Source organism: Anas platyrhynchos, chromosome 1 (genome assembly GCF_047663525.1).
Source record: "Anas platyrhynchos isolate ZD024472 breed Pekin duck chromosome 1, IASCAAS_PekinDuck_T2T, whole genome shotgun sequence".
Taxonomy (NCBI): domain Eukaryota; kingdom Metazoa; phylum Chordata; class Aves; order Anseriformes; family Anatidae; genus Anas; species Anas platyrhynchos.
Genome location: NC_092587.1, coordinates 2,456,144 through 2,472,976, shown reverse-complemented (window position 1 = coordinate 2,472,976; position 16,833 = coordinate 2,456,144). Strand labels below are relative to the sequence as shown.

The 16,833-nt window shown below is 46.7% G+C and overlaps 1 protein-coding gene across 4 annotated transcripts in view; it reads left to right on the top strand.

Annotated features, from left to right (window-relative positions):
- Nucleotides 1-757: 757 nt before the first annotated feature.
- EXOC4 (exocyst complex component 4) overlaps nt 758-16,833 on the top strand; it is a 365,485-nt gene continuing 349,409 nt past the window's right edge. For 3 of the 4 annotated variants that reach the window (XM_072041021.1, XM_072040965.1, XM_072041041.1), the window contains exon 1: nt 758-890. In XM_072041021.1, coding sequence (XP_071897122.1) covers nt 805-890 — 86 coding nt within the window. In that variant the 5' untranslated portion in view covers nt 758-804. Of the gene's footprint in view, nt 891-2,223; nt 2,325-16,833 lie in introns of those variants that run through there. The other variant, XM_072040993.1, reaches the window with a different exon arrangement.

The window sequence follows — 16,833 nt, the reverse complement described above, 5'->3', positions numbered from 1 at the left end:
ATTGTTGCATTCAGAAGGGAATTAGGGGGGAAATGAAGTTTTAATGAGAACAAGGGGGACGAGGTGTGGAGGATGAGGTCAGCAAGTCACTGGCCTGCCCCCTCCATGCCACCCCCTCACTACAAGAAGGACATGGAGGTGCTCAAGCGAGTCCAGAGAAGGGCAACAAAGCCCTTCTCTGGGTCTGGAGAACAAGTCTTATGAGGAGCGGCTGAGGGAGCTGGGCTTGTTCAGCCTGGAGAAGAGGAGGCTCAGGGGCAACCTTATTGCTCTTTATAAGTACATTAAAGGAGGTTGTAGTGAGGTTGGGATTGGTCTGTTCTCCCTGTGTGATAGGATGAGGGAGAATGGGCTAAAGCTGCGCCAGGGAAGGCTTAGGTTGGATGTTAGGAAGAACTTCTTTACTGAAAGGGTTGTGAGGTGTTGGGATGGGCTGCCCAGGGAGGTGGTTGAGTCACCATCTGTGGAGGTCTTTATAAAACATTTAGATGTGGTGCTTAGTGCTATGGTTTAGTGGAGAACTGGTTAATGTTAGATCAGATTTGGACTCGGTGATTTTGGAGGTCGCTTCCATCCTAGCTGATTCTGTGATTCACCTGAGGGTGAACCAGGCCGGCTTCACACCCACAAAAACTACAACTCCCAGAACACCCCGCGGCCCTCCCCGCACGGCGCACAGCAGCTTGACTCCACTTCCGCGCTTCCTATTGGGCCGCATCCCCTCATTCTCCCGCCCCCCTCTCCTCTTATTGGCTGCGCCGCGCTAGCGGGGGTGGTTGCCCGGTGCTTTGAGGGGGGAGCAAGATGGCGGCGGGCGAGTCGGCGGGGCGCTACCGGAGCGCGATGAGCAGGAGCAAGGACCCCTCGGGGCTGCTCATCTCCGTCATCAGGTAGGGGCGGCCCGGTCCAGTCCGCCCGTACGGCTCCCGGGGCCGCTGCTGAGGGAGGGGACGGTCCCCGTCTGCTCCTGAGACCCCCCCTAGGGCCTGCGTTCAGCTGCGGGCCCCAGCAGCAGGGCAGGGATGTGGCAGAGAGAGGCCAGAGGAGGCCACGGGGGTGCTGAGGGGATGGAGCCCCTCTGGTGTAGGGCCAGGCTGAGGAAACTTTGGGTGTTCAGCCTGGAGAAGGCTCCGGGGAGAGCTGCCAGGGCCTGAGGGGGCTGCAGGAGGGCTGGTGAGGGACTGTGTGTCAGGGGGTGTGGTGATAGGACAGGGGAATGGCTCTAATCTAACATAGATTAGCTAAAAGAGAGAAATTCTTACATCTGAGGGTGGTGAGGCCCTGTCCCCAGCTGTCCAGAGGGGCTGTGGCTGCCCCATCCCTGGCAATGCCCAAGGCCAGGCTGGATGGGGCTTTGGGCACCCTCGTTTCATGGAAAGTTCCAACCCCTATGACAAGGGAGTGGAGCTGAATGACTTTTCACGTCCTTCCCAACCCAAACCGTGCTATCATTCATCTCCCATTTCCACCTTGCTGTCTCCAGCATCCTGGGGTCACAGGAGCAAGGCTACAGCAAGCCCCAGCTTTGTGTCCTACTGGGAGGGCCAGGGCACTGCTTCCCTACTGCTCTAGAGCCCGTAGTTGACCCTTGTCCACAAACACGCAGCAGCACTGGGTGAGATAAGGCTGGCTGGAGAAGTCAAAGGACTAGGAAGTTCTTTGTGGAGACACTGTCCTGTTTTAGGATGCAATAGTGGAAAAAGCACCGCCCCAACAAGTCTCACTGCCTTGCAGGGGGCACAAAGAAGGCAGTTGTGTGTTGTCCTGTTTTGGGAATTGATTTCAGTCTGCCCTTACTCCTTTTCTATGCTGGAGGATGGTTCTGTGATATACTTGGATCCAAGCACAGACCTGGCAGTGTGTTAGTTTCCCTCTGTGCCATTTTCAGCTGCTTATAAATCATTTTTGGGCTGCTTACAACCAGTGAGTTGGCGGCTGATTTCCCCCTGAAGCTTTTAAATGCACATCTTACACACTTCAAATTGGGTGTAAGCAGTCATACTGCTCTGTTACTATGCATTGAATGAACTTTCAAACTTCACTTCTCCACCAGAAACTGCTAGAAACTGTGTTTTTTCTACTACTTTGGAGAAGTTAGAGCGGTAATAATTCCGTACCTAGCACATTTCATGATCTAATTTAAAAGTATTGTGTGAGCCGTAGTGTTTAGGACAAAATCCCCTTCCTTTTCATTATTTCTGAAAACCGCTCTTTCAGATCTTGCAGAACTTGAGGTAGATGGCAAGGGAGAAAAGCGGGAGGTTCACACGACTGCTTTGCCTTCCCGGGGTCACCGCTGCAGCCTTGGAAGTGCGTGGTAATAGGTAACAAAGCATCGCGCTGAAAAATGAATGAAAGGAGATGCCGGGCACGGCCAGGCCTGTTTCCAGCTCGTTAGTTTTGTAAGAAAACCAGTTAGGAAAACAGACTTGTTTAGGCTGGAGATGTGTGTACACGCAAGGCCAGCTTTCCTGCAGATTGCTGTGTACACTGATGTGACATGGCGTAAACGTGAGACAGTTGTAGCAGTGTGCTTTGATAACTTCTTACTTTTGATATAACAAGTGCTGAATAGCCAAGTATGGGGTTATTAAAATTTATATTTAGGCCTACAAACTCTCCTGGGTGCACTCATTTATGTGTTCCCAAGGAATGCTTGCTTAACAAATACCTGAATCGTTGTGAAAACTGCCACAAGTCGGGCTTCTTACCTGGATCCTGAGCTCTTACTCTGCACTTGCATGTTGTAAATGTACATAGTGTGGATTTAAAGTGTGGTGTGCTCGTTAATTCTTGGTCAACCTCAAGTTTGAGTGATCTGGGGAGATAAATGTGGTGAGCTGTCAATAGATTGCTGTATTTTCTGTAAATTAGGGTTATTTGTGAGTACTGGAAGAATGAATAATGTAAATGCACCGTTGCAGCATTTCCTCTAGTCTTACTTTTTTTGGCGTGTTGTCTGTAATTCCCAATAGAAACTGAAGAGTTGTAAGGGCCGCCTTTACATCTAGGTCTTGATTTTAATAAATCTTAACTTCTTATTTCATTTATGATATGAGAATGAGCTTATATGACTGTGTTCACCAAAAAAGAAACCATCTTTGTCTAATAATCTTTGGCTCACGGGCACCGAGAGCTGAGGTAGGTTATGTCCAGTGTTTGGGTGCAACCTTGAGGTTACAGACTTCATGAAATTAAAGTTGTTTGGTAGACCAGCGTGATAATTAAACCTCCAAAATTTAATTAGAACTTGGTTTGGGTGTAGTGCTTGAGGTGTCGTGCTGGGCCAGACCACGCGAGCCTGGAAGTGGAACAGGTGACGTTTTTTGTTGTGTTTGTAAAATGCTGTTGCAAAGACATTGAAACCTTTCTCTTTCTTTATTCATCTTCAGCAAGATGTTAGGGATTTTAACAGCCCGCCCTTGGTTTGAAATGTAGCAAAGTTTTCTTTCCTCGATCACTTTGTTCCCAAACACTTTGCACGGATTCTCCTGCCAGCCCTGGGAGCTTTACCCTTGCGTTTCCCTATTGAGAAGGCTGCTGAGTTCTCCTCGTGGCTGTGCGGAAGGCCCCTGGAAGGAAGCTGTGTGTTAAGAGCTGCAAAACTTTGCATTCTTCTGCCTCAAACAAACCAAACCAGAGGGATTACTTCAAGCATTGCTGTATTTTACTTGATTGTAGCAGAGCTGGCTGTGTTTTTCAGGAAGAAATGCTGTTTAGGTCAGCAATATCGAGTCTGTTTTAGTCTATAAAATGCTTTGAAACATGGAGATTGGTGTTTTATAAATACAAATGATTTTATTAATGAAGGGATATATTTCTATGTTTACTCAAGCTAAGAAGCTCTCTACTGTAAGAGACTAATGAATTTACTTGCCTCTGATGCCAGATTTAGGGACTCTGAGCTTCCTAGGGGCAGAACCAGTCTCCTTTTCGGTGAGAGTATTTGGGGCCGGATCCTTGGCAAAGCCCTACCATGTTAGAGCAGCACTGAAATCATGTGAGAAGTGGTCTTTTTTTGCAGGCTCTGATCTGAAACGAGAGCTGCTGCTTCAGGAAAGTCGACTGCGTACGAGCCCGTGGAGCAGAGGGTGTCTCGTGGCAGCGCTGGGGGTTGCTCTGTCGCACCGAGTGGCCGCGCAGCCTTAAAAAGGAGCCTGAGGAAGTTTCTGACCTCCTCTGAGCCTCCAATAACGCTCCTAAACTGCGTCTCTGTGCAGTGTGGGAGCTCGGGGTTGTTCCCAGTCTCTGCGGTGTTGCTTTTCAGCTGCTCTGAGCGCAGATAAGTGCGAGATGGAGGAGGAAGAACCGTCCCGCTGCCAGGCCCTTATCTCTCCCCATGAAGTGTCAGCTTTTCCTGTTGTGCTGGGTTTGTTCTTCGGGAGCTGTTTCCTGTAGGATTCCTGAAGTGACCGAGTTCACCTTGGTTCTCCAGCTACTACCAAGAACAGAGAGCGATTTCGGGTGGCTTGTGGCCAGAATAACTGTCTTGTAGCCCACAGGTGGGGTGTTTTTTAGGGGCATGGTGCCACATCTGCACTCCTGCAGGGCTGCTGTCAGGGGGGAGCGATGTGCTGAGCTGTTCCCAAAGGCCAGGAGCTACCGGCAGGGCTGAGTGGTGAGGTGGGGACTCTGTGGGGTTGCTGTGGGGTTACGCTGGGTGCTTGGGCATGGTTTGCTTCTTCACAGAGTCACAGAATGGCTTGGGTTGGAAGGGACCTTAAAGATTATCCAACTCCCCTGCTGTGGGCAGGGATGCCACCCAAACTCGTGTTTTGGGGGAGAAACTGGCATTTCTCCTAAAGAAGATGTGGGTTTTGGAGTGTGGCTGTCTAGAAGACAGTAAGTCTTCTAGAAATAAGGAGTGTTTGGGAAGCCTGATGAATATTTGCAAAGCATGCTAATAAAATCCACCTCTGCTGTGGCTTGGGCAGTCTTCGTCTTCTCCCTGTGCCCTTAGATGAGAGTGTGAGTTGTTGCTTCGGATTCCTGAAGAAAAACCTCCTTTGTAAGACCAAAAGGGACACCAGGAGCTTTCGGTGCAGTGCTCACCGCGTGGGCTTTCACGCTGCCTTTCTAAAAAGCAGCGCAAAGAATGGAGGAAACTCTGTTCATCCACTCGAGGACAACCGAGGGAATATATGCATTAATCTCTCCGAGGACAGACACGTGTACGTACATTGATTTTGCTTAACCTTTTGTTTTGTTCGGAGCTGCTCGAAGCAGCTTTTGTAGTCTGAAACAAGCAAGCTGGCATTTAGCAAATGCTCATTTTTTTTTTTCTGAAAGATCCTGTCAGATTTTTAATTGGTGAACGGCTGCCTTTTATTTATTGTTAGGCGTTCCTCCTCCCAATTAAAGGTGGCTGTTTTTTAAAGCTGGCCTTTAATAGCTGCTTTAATTGGGAGAAAACAAACTTCGGCAGTGACTCTGGGAGACCTTATTGAAATCTTGTAGCGAAGCTTTCACACTGGCAAACACACATGACAGATGTCAAGGAGAAGTAAAAGTGAGGCAGGGCGTAGCGTGCTTCCTACTTTTCATACCAGCAGAAGTTGGAACTGCAGGCAGAACCCTCAAACATACTTTTTTTTCCCAACCAAAATTCTTCTTTTCCCTTTTAATGGTTTCTGGCCATTATTTTCATTACGTTTACAGTGAGCTTCGTTAAACGGCTTCTTCCTAACGACCTGGTGTTTGATCTTCTCGTTATGTCGAAGGCAATAGAAGCGGTATCCCTGGTTGTGACGTAGAGTAGGGAAGATGGATGTGCAGCTGATGCCCTCGCTCTTACAGCTGGGAAATAGCTGCCACGAGAAATAAAGCCAAGTTATTCTGATCTGTGTGGACGGTAATGGTCTCTTAAAACCGCTTTTATTGCTAATAGTGTTTTCCAACGTTATGAAAAGCAGCAGTTCTACAAGATAAGTAGCTCAGAAAGGCATGGAGAACAAATTGCATATGGCAGAACGTGGTCCTAAACGATAAACTTTCCTGGAGTGGTCTTGGGACACTTGTGTGTAGTGTGTGAGTGGTAAGTGTGGGGCTGGGTGCAGGGTTTTGGTTCTGTTTAGTGTGTTTTGGTTCTGTTTAATGTGTTTTGGTTCTGTTTAACAGCAGGTTGGGGTGCCCAGCGTGTGCAGGTGTGACCGTGCCATGGAAAGCTTGAGGGACCACCCCATGCAGAGCTGGGGCAGAGCTTGCCCTTAAAGACAGGGAAGCAGAAACGGGTGGTTTTGTGAATAACCGGTTGCGAGTCCTGTGGTTTCTCCTCTTTCGAAGACATCTCCTCCGACAGCTCTTCCTTCCAGGGAAGTGCTGAAACCTCCAAGTTAATAATGAAATTTCTGAAGCCATCTATTTGTGGGGCTGCCCTTCTGCTGCTGGGTGCTCACAAGGATGGCTTCATGGCACAGGGAGGCCAGCAGCTCCCAGATGCTCACCTCTTCATCCTCCAGGTCAAGGCAGCATTGTACAGCTTGTACTCCTGCAGATTTTTGACCCTGTTGGTGCTTAGGACTTCATTTTTCTCCTGGGAGCTGGTGATTCGCCTAACAGCAGTGCTGAATTTTGGGGTCGTAGGCCAGTAAAAGGTAGGAAATTAGTACCTGGTGCCCAAGCAGAGCAGTAGCTCCATCACTCAGCTCATCCCTGGCAGTGTAACTGGATTTTGTGGCTGCCTGTGTCACTTCTCCAAGGTGGAAAATGATCCACAGGTGATGCTGGTTGGGTTTTGCCTGGGTGGGGAACATTTTTGTATTAAGATTCAGCTGCTGGAAACATGTAAAAGTGCGTGACTTCTCTTCAAGATGACATCCCAAGTGTCTGCAGTCTCTTTTTTTCCCCTTTTCCTTTTTTTTTTCGTTCTCCAGAAATCAGCTGATTGCTAACTAGACCCGCGTTGTTTGCACTGGCCTGGGGAAATTTGATTAAAGGGTGGTTAATTTAGCAAAATAAAGAAAGTCCTGATGATATTTACTTAGGTGGCTGTAGCTGCTCAGCCTCGTCGCCACAGCTCTCGCGCAAGTCCTCACTGATAAAAGATGATCAATTTCTGTCGAAAATGCTCTAACCGACTGTGTAAGCAGCATGAAAGATTAATAGGATGTAAGTAGAGGAGGAATATGTTTTATAATGCTCTGTTTACTTTCTGTGTTGAACAGCCTTTTGAAGAGACTCAGCTCTGCGTTGCCCCGCAGCGAAGGAGCGAGCTCCTGCCCTGTTTGCACAACACAGATCTGTGTGTGGAGGCTGGAAACCCACCCAGTATTGCTCTTGGACTGTGCTGGCCTCTGGATTTCACCTTTAATTTTGTTTTAAGGGGGAGATCTGTTGTAATTCTATAATCAATTCACAACGATAGCCCGTTTGCCATACCTGTTGACTTGCACGGTGCAATTTTTGGCTACCTTCCTTCCAGCATCCCGTTGTCGTCTCAAAGGGAGGTTTTTTATCTCCTGAACCCTTTGATTCACTTCTTCAAATCCAGAATTTTTTAGCAGCAATCAACTCGCTGTGAAAACAATGAGAAAGCATTTAGGGTGTTGTTACAGAGTTAAATTTTTTAAAATCTTTTGGATTTCTTCTCCTTCCCAGAGCGTATCAGGCTGGCTTTTGTTTCATAGAGCAACAACTTTTTGCAGCGCCTCTGCAGAGGTTTCCCAGCACGTGTTATCAGCTTGTGTGTTTTGAGGTTAAATAGTGCTGGAAGCTGTAGATCGCCCCACTTGGGACTCGTCTTTAAGACAACAGTTTTCAATTATAAAAGTCAAATAAGCCCTTCTGGTTTAATGAACGTCTGGAAATGTACAGAGAGGCGCAGGCAGCGGGCTGCTGGACCGTCGTGCTTGTCCCAGGGTGCCTTACAAGCTGTTTTGTCGTGCCTTGTAGAAATACAGCCACGTGTGGGATCTCATGGGGTGGCCCACGGGCTGCAGGACGGCAGGCAGGAGGGGAATGCCCTGACGGGCTCTTTCCCCATGCAGGATTTTTGTTTTTCTGTTCTGTATGCCCATAAAAACAAGGAGAAACAGATTTTCAGAACGGACCAGATTTTGTCGTGTTTCCTCACCTGTTTTATTCTGATTAGCTCAGAGCTTACAGTGAGTTTCACGGTGGCATCTTCAAAATGCGTGCTTGGTCTTAGGTGCTGCTTGGCATTGTCAGGAGCTTATCCTTGAAATAATCCCTTGAAATTCAAGGAATGATCCTTGAAGTTACCACCATCAAACCCCTGTGCCGTGTTCTGTTCCCTACTGCAGCTAGTTACCCCTGCATCTGCTGGCCAGCTCTCATCTTGTTTTTTTTTCCCCCTTTCCAGCGCATCCTGACCTCTTATCTCTCCCTCACCTGCTGTTGTTTGCTGTCTGTCGGATTTCCTGCTGCAGAGAGCCCGAGTTGTCGTTCTGTGGGGCTTCTTGGTGCCTCGGCAGGGCTGGCCTGCAGGTGTTAGTGAGTAGAACTGCCTGGGAATGAGCCCAGTGGTTAAAACCTCAGTCATAAAGCAAACGTTGTAATTGCTGCGCGGCCACAGCCATCAGCAAGAGACGCCTTGTGAGAAGTAACTGGATTCTAATGGGTTTCTTTCTACTCTTCTTTGTTGTTTTTTTCTTTTTTCTTTTTAATAGCGAAGTCTCCTTGGCGCGCTGCAGCCATTTCCTGCAGAGAGGAGACTGGTCTTCCTAGACATCCACAGCGCTCTGCTGAAATGATTATTTGTTGCTTCTAGCAACTGCTTTCCTCGTTTAACTCCAGAAGCGCTTTGTTGGTCAAGAATTGTGTTGGCGAAGGCCGTGCTTTGATTTTTTTTTTTTTGTCCCTGCGTGTTACAGAGGCTTATTGTGTTCTGATTTGTGTTTTAGGCCCTTGGGATGGTGTAAAATTAAAAAAAAAAAATAAATAAATCCCTCCTCCATGCTTCCTTCCTGAAGGGTGGTTTGATGTGTGCAGAGGATACCCCAAGCTCTCTGTATTATTGGGGCTTCCAAGGTGTTTCAAGGTGAGAAAGTGGAAGGCTCAACAAGGCATGAGATCCAGGGCAGAGCCACACAGACACAGGTGGCAGAAAATTTACCGGGATTGCTGTTAAAATTGGAGCTTTGTTTGCTCCCCCGGGTGATGCAGCGCTCCGTTCAATTACGCTTGGCTAAAATGTTCATTTTCTTGATGAGGTGAGAAATATTGAAATTTGTTCTGCTTGCCTTTCTCCGTGGTGTTTCCCACCATCCTTAACGAGTGTTTTCGTGTGAGTAAGCAGCGCTGAGTGATGCAAGCGAACTGCACTTTTAAAAAAAACTTGATCCAGACGTGATAGAAGATTGCTCCCAAATTTCCAAACGGTACCTGTATGTCCTGCAGTACTCTTTCCATCTTTTAATCCAAACATTTGCACGTGTCTGATCCAGTTTTGGGGCACACAGGAGGAAGGGGGCTCTACAGAGATGCCCAGGTGCTGAAAACCTGCAGCAGTGGTCAGCTGTGGGGACTGAGCTCTACTCTTAAATCAACCTTGGAGCTCCCCACAAGAGCTGCCCAGCATGTTGCAGGTGCCAGCTTATCATTAATGCTCTTTCACTTTAATTTAATAAAAAAGAAAACCAAGGACGGAAGCATAATGCCCCCATACAGCTACTACAATGATCTTCCTGTGAAACAATTTCTCCAGCCACGAAATTGACGCTTAAGACTCTGTTTACTATCCATAGCTGAGCAGTAATCATACTTAACAGGGCTGGCTTTAGGGTGGGTGAAAGAGGCAGGCAGTTCATCCACCCAGCCTAGCTGGAGGCATCAGAGAAAGCGAATTTGCAGAAATGAAGCAGTTATTCATTAGCATTAAGTTTTCTCCTAAAATTGATGCTTAATCTAATCCTGTCAGTGCTTTATTGGGCAGGTAGGAAGCTGACAGCGGGCTGGCGAAAGAAATTACCCCCCTAGAAAACAGAGGAAAGCTCCTGATCATGCAGAGCTCGTAGGGGAATAGGAGACTGATCGGTGGAGTAAAATGGGAGCTGGGATGTGCACCCCTGCTTTGGGGCTGGAGCGTATTTGGAGCTCCAAAACATGATTATAAAGGGAGGTGAATTGCTCCATGGTTCTGTAGCTGATCTTCTCTGTCCTGTAGGTACCTGTTGGGCCCTGTGATGTGTAGGACAGCCGTGTTCGTTTGCTGCTGGAGAGCTTTGTAAACCTCCTCCTCTTTTAGTTCACAGCAACACACGGAATTTATTAGCTTGGGAAGAAGCTGGCTCATTTTCTGGGCTTTTACGTCGTAAAGCTGTGTCGGGTTTCTTGCAGGGCTTGAATGCTGGGAAGTTTGCAAGCCCTTTTTTGTTCTTCCTCCCCAAATTAGTGCATCACGCTGTAGGAGATTCACAGAAGAGGTGAGATAGCGTGGAAGCTGTGCAGTCCAGGCACCTGCACAGCTCGGATGTGTCTTTGAAAAACACGAAGAAATAGCCAGCACAGAGTCTGCAGCGTGAGAATAACTTGGTGTGCTTTGGGTGGAGGTGTCTGGTGCTGGTGGGGTGCTGGGGCCAGGCTAATTATGTTGCTCTTAAATGAGGTTTCTTTTATCCCCGCTTAATGTGTTGTGTTTTCAAAGCACGGGATACACTTACCACTGTAAATAAGATTACGGACTGTAGTATTTTCTGCATTCCAAAACTGAGCGTCTTTCTCAAAGCTCTTTAGTGTTTTAGTAGCAAAACTCTTTTGTTTTGTAGCTCGGGGCGAAAAAGCAGAGACTTTGGAGATGGTGGAAAAAACAGTTTTAATGAACCAAGTGGGCTTTGCAGCTTTTAAGTACCATGTGGAGTGGTTCTGGGCAGCATACCTAGGTCAGAAACCCTGCCTCCCAGCCTTCTGAACCTCCGTGCAGCTTTTGATGACTGCAGCGTGTGGGATTGCTGGAAGCAACAGGTAAAAGGTGGGTTCAAACGTACTGCGGGTCCTGTTCCTTCATCTGCAGTGCCGAGGAAGGAGCAGGGCTCTTCAGGAGCTGCGGGGTTCCTGCGTTCAGCTTTCCAGGTACAGTCGGTAGCACAAATGGTAGAGCTGGCAATTGCATCTGCTCAGTGTGAACGCATTTTCTTCTGTATTTACTGTTGGAAAGGAGATATTCCCGTATGATGTGGAGCTGCTTCAGGCGTCTCGCCGAGTGATGGTGTGTCAGGACTCCTCTGGAAGCCTTTCCACCTGCTCCCTGTGCTGGTTGTTAAGAGTTGGATGCAGGAAAGCAGAGATGAGAAATGCTTGTGATCTGAAGATCAAATTTCTTTGAAATGAATAGTCCCAAAGGGCTTTTTTTTTATTATTATTAATCTAATTCCAGTGTAAATTCACTGACCCTGGGGGAAGGAGCAAGGTTCGCTTCTTTCTTGTAGGAAACGTGTCGTACATCCCATGATAAAATGTCTTTGGGATTGTGTCTGATCTTCTCCTCTCTCCCGTCTTTCCAGGTGGAAGCGACTCGAGTGAATTAAGCATTTGGCATTCGTGTAATCTGTATTTTAACTATGTAAAATCAGAAGGCAATGAGATTTGGCTCAATGAATTTCTGTTTTACTGTAGCATAAAAACGGCTCTTAGCAGACGAACATCCAGTTGGAATTCTTCTAATCCTATTGAGCTCTTGCTAATGAGACAGGCACATGCAGCCATCCAGCTGCCAAGTACAAATTGCAGGTATTCTACAGGAGAGGCGGATTCTCGTTTAGCAAAATGGAAATGAAAAAACAACTGAACTGATGAGGGAACCCTTCTGGAGATCCTCACCGAGTTCATAACCCGCACGTACTCGGTATCTAGGCTGGTGTTTCTTCTGTTTGTGATGTGTTTTGAAAGCTTTTGCTTTTCAAGGAGTTCCGAAAAGCTAATGTATATTTATCACCATTTCATAATCCCGTCCTGTTTTGTAATTCCCCCTTCAAAGTTCTTTCTGCTGAGTTCCCTTCCCAAACAATTTTGATCCTTTCTAGTTGGCAAACAGTGTGTTGACTTTTCTTCTTCCTTACCACACATTTTAATCGAACTGAAACAAGCAAAGATGCCCTTGGCTTACTTTTTTTGCAGCGTTAGCAGGAACCTGTATAATCTCCAGAATATTAAGTATTCCTCGCTTTGCTCTTTGCTGTGCAGAGCAAGAAAAAGAAATGGCTCCCGTACCAAGGGGCTTAGGAAATTCAGGTGCACAGAGTAATTTCTCAGATTCAAAGTGACACGGTGCCTTTTTTGTAGTTACAGGTGCTGCTGGGCTTCAAGGATTTAATGTTGTGGGTTTTAGGGAGAAAATTACACAGTAGTGAATTACTGGAGTAGAGAGAAGGGGGTGAGGTAGTTCTGGATGAAGTAGGTGAAACGAAGGCTCAGCAGATTGATGTAGTGACTTGGGAAGAACATGAGCAGCAAGGGCTTGCTGGTGGCTGCAAGCAGCTGAAAGCACTCATGCTCCTTTAAAATACGCTGTGGAAGTTTGTATCTTACAGCCCCGGTGGACAAAGAAGTAAGTTGTTACCTGGGAAAAGTGTAATATGATTTCTTAAAAAATCAAGAGGAAGCATTTTCAGTTTTATGGCGTGTTTGGTTCTGACATTGTGGCTCAAACCAGCTTTATTTCAGCTTATTTATATGTTGCTGCTCATATCCTAAAAACGTGGCCTTTGCTTTTTCTACATGCTCTTTGGTTCTTGAGTACACGATCACGGGGTGCATCACACACGCGCTGCTTTTCTGTTCCCCAGCCATTAATCTAGACGCTTGTAATGACTGGAAACAACCAAGTCCTAAACCCCAAACCTTAACGTTTCGGAAACTTCACGGACTTTCAGTACTGTAAATGAAAAAGCAGCCTCTGCTGCTTTTCTCCTTTTAGCTCTTGGGTTCAGATTGGTATTTTATTCTATTTATGAAAAAATCATCTACAGGTATCTAAGGCAAGCTCACGTGGGTGCAGAGAAGAACTGTGAGGTTTAATTTACTTGCTTAGTGTAGAGTTATGTATCCCTTTAGGCGTAATAAGTGGTCCCTTTCATAAACTAGAAAGGAGGGGAGAGCCCTGGATGCAGGTAAATTTTCTGGTCAAAGTGATGAGTAGGGTATTTTGGTGGTGCTTGTTTCCACAATATTTTCCCCAAGCAGGTAATCAAAGCAAACAGGAGGTTCCCAGTGCAGGTGTTAATTCTGGGCAGATTTCCCAGGTGCTGCGGTCCGATGGAGCCAGCTGGAAATCCTGGAAGGTGGCAGCTGACGGAGCCTGAATTTTCCATCGAGTTCCAATCAGGCAGCACCCTCGCAGGTCAGGATCTCAGGCTGGAGAAGTGTGTGACAGGCTGCTAATGGGGTCGTGTCCCTGGTGAGTGCATCCCTGGGGTGTGCACACACAGCAGGGTTACACCATCATCTGTAACTCTTCCATTCTCCCCCGTCCTGCTTGGTTTAACCTGGAACTTGGTAAGAGTGGAGCACTGTTGCTTCGTCTTTGTGCAGATTTGGACCCCGTGGTGTCCACTGCCCCTCCTGTTTTCCTGGTGCCCACGGGTGTAGGGTTAGGGGTGTGGGAGGATGCATTCCAGCTGATTTCCTTTTTTGCCCTGTCTGTGAGCAACACTTGGATCCCTTCTTTGCAACCTGCTGGTGCTGTGAGATTTGTGCAACAGGATTCAGGAGTTCACTACTTACAGTGTAAGCACGCCTCCTTTATGGCTTTTTAAGCAGATTTCCTGTGAGTTTCACCAAGTGCCACTAGTGCTAGTGGTACACGATTTAGTAAAAACTTGCTTTGCATTTACACGATTCACCTCCTTTCTGATTCCTGCAAGCCTCAGACGCACACCTCCTGTCAGCCTTTCCTTTTCCAAACTCAAGCCTCGAGCTCAGCAGAGAGTAGCAGCGGTGTTGCCTTCGTTGTTGTGCTTCCAAGACCAACTGAAGAGAGAAGAGACCCGAGCTGCACAGATCTCCCAGGCTGTGGGCACAGTAAGGTTTTATGCAGCAGCAGAGCGAGGCCTTTGTTGTGTTCTCATCTCCTTGGATTCCTGGCTGCTGCTGTGCTCATGTTTTCAGAAAACTGTAAGTGCAAAAAAGCCGTTGGCAACTGGATTCCCAGTGTGTGCTGCTGAGATTCCAGAAGTCTGCGTGGACAAACTGGGGCTTTGAGACCTCCATTTTCCCATTACCCTTGGTTTTAGTAAGGATTACTGATGTTTTCATGCCACTGCTGGCTGTGATGTGGTTTAAATAACGAGGTCTTTGGAGCCTAGTCAGTGGGTGTGAGAAGGTGAGTAGGGCTCAGCCAGATGGGCTTTTTTTTTTTTTTAAACCCCTAAAGCTTCTTGATTCTGCTCCAGGTGACGGCAGATTTTTTATATATTGAAGAAGAAAAATAGCAAAATATCAACTAAAATTAATACTTTTAGTTGCTATCCTTATGTTTATTGGTAGGAGTAAACTTGTTGCATCTAATAAAGGCAAATATACCACCAAGGTACACTCGCCTTGTCCTTTTTTCAACACGTTCTGTGGTTTCTAAGGTGTGGGTTCAGCTGTGACCTCACGTTTTCTTTCTGGCTTCCGAAATGTTTTGGTTTTGGCTGTGCAGATGTCTAGTGTTTTTAGCAAAAAGTAGTCCTTCTACGAGGAGCAATTTCAAGTCAGTTGCAAGGATGAAGACGAGTGGGCGGCACTGTTTGAATCTGCTTAAAAGCCTATAAGACTGGTAGTTTTTAGGAATTAAACAATAATAGGAGCCTTAAAAAAGACGTGTGATGCCCTCAGATATTACAGTGATGTAGCTGTAACCTTGTGGAATGGTTTTGAGCTCTTGTAACTACTGGTACTGCAGGTGGATTACTATAGCTGAGCAGCTCTGGTGAGTCACCAATTTTGAAGTTTAATTAAAACCAGAAACTTTACCAGCTGATGATACAGGCAAAGTTGGTTCAGCTCACGCAGTGTCTGCAGTGATCCACGATTCTCCAGCGATCCATAGTGCAGGTGGGAGAGGATGGATGTTTTCATTAACCACGGGGACAGGCGATATCCTTCAGCTTCCAGCTCAAACCATACGTCAGCTCCTAAGGAGATACCTTTGTGTCTGGGGTGACCACGCTGAAGCACAGCTTTTTAGCAAAAATCAGCAGTTTTTTCACAAAGAAAGGGCTCATCTGCAAAAGCTCATAATGCAGTATGATTTACTGCCAGATTCATTCTTTCAGTTGCTTTCTGTTCATCTCTTATAGCATGATCCCAGACTTCTCTGCAGAATTAAACCATGTGTTTAATTCTGCATTCTGTGTGTGCTGAGCTTTTTCTGCCACATTTTTCTACCTTCCTTTGTCTGAAGTGTTTGCCTGACCTCTGCCAGCAGCCTTGGAGCGTCTCACCAGTGCTCAGTGCCTATAACCACAGCTCACAGGTTTGAGGAGCACGTGCTGTGCATTCCCCAGGTAAGATGGAGAAACCAGGCTCCAAGGATCTGCCTGGGCAGCCGGGTGGCTGCAGGGTAGCTGTTTCCATTTGGACGTGGAGCTGCGTGCAGCTCTGCAGCGTGGGGATGTTCTGAGCACCACAGTATTTGTCATAGGGCAGAGGCTGTAATCCAGTTTTCTTAATCCCAGGTTGATTTTCCAATCACCCCGCCATCATTCTTTCTTTCCAGGTTTGTTTTGTACAATCCTAAATCACTTTGCATACGATACGGACTAATTGCAGTGACTTTTGAGGCAATGTGATTTAATGCACAACCAGGATCAGAATCTTGATGCAGTAACACTGGAAAGCGTTCCCATTTCTACAGCAACCACAGAGCATGGAACCTGAAATCCTACAAACAGTGTCTGTAGTATCTGTTTGTCCTTTCTGCCGCTGCCAGCTGGAAGGGAAAAGATGTGAGAACTGGGTAAAACAAAACACAGCACCTGGGTGCGTTGTCTTTTGGGGTTTTGTACATTGTGGCTGTAATTCCCCTGACCTCCTCAGTACTGGGGTAGGACGAGCATCTTTGTGGTCCTGTCCTGTCCTCCATCTGGCGGTGCAGATTTGCTTGCTCACTTGAGTTTTTTAGCTGCTCTTTCTGGGCTGATGATCTCCTGTGAAATGTTTTTTCTTCTCCCTTTTTAAAGATGGAGCCCTTGCGTGGGTGGCACAGCCTGTTGTTTCTCTTTGTAGGCAAGAATTGGTCGCGAACTGGAGGTTTTGGCTGCGTCTCTGCTGCCTTTGAGGGAGAGGGAACATTTCTTGTGTGCTCATGTGAAGTTCCTTGTTTGCATTCATTTGGGAAGAGCTCTTGCACTTGAGCTCCTACTACATCTGAGATTCAAGAATTCACAGAAATCTCTCAAACATTAACCCTTCGTGTGTCCCACATGTCACTGGAGCTACTTGTAGATACCCCAAAAAGCAAATATACCCTTCTCCACTCAAACTGTTTAAAAAGTCCTAAAACAATCAAGCAGTTCTTTGTTTCTCCTGGCACGTGTCACTGGCTGTGGGATTGGGAACAATGGCTATTTTACTGTTTTACTCTTAAATGTAGTATGTGCATAATCTTAAAAAGATGCCTCTGCTTGGCTGAGGGCTGACCTTTCATAATTTAAAAGGAATAATGCTCTCTGGGCATTCATGCTCTGCTGGGTTTGTTTTTTAAGGGCATCTCACTTTCAACAAGTCCATGTTCAGGACTTCTTGGAAAGTTGTGCTTGTTTCACATTGCTCAAGTGTGTGAGCCAAAAGGGTTTGTATGCTTTTTGTTTGTTTGTTTCTCTTAGTTTGACCTCAGAAGTTCTTTAAAGTGGTTCAGAAGTTTTCAAGAGAGCTACAGAATGCATCACGCTGGTT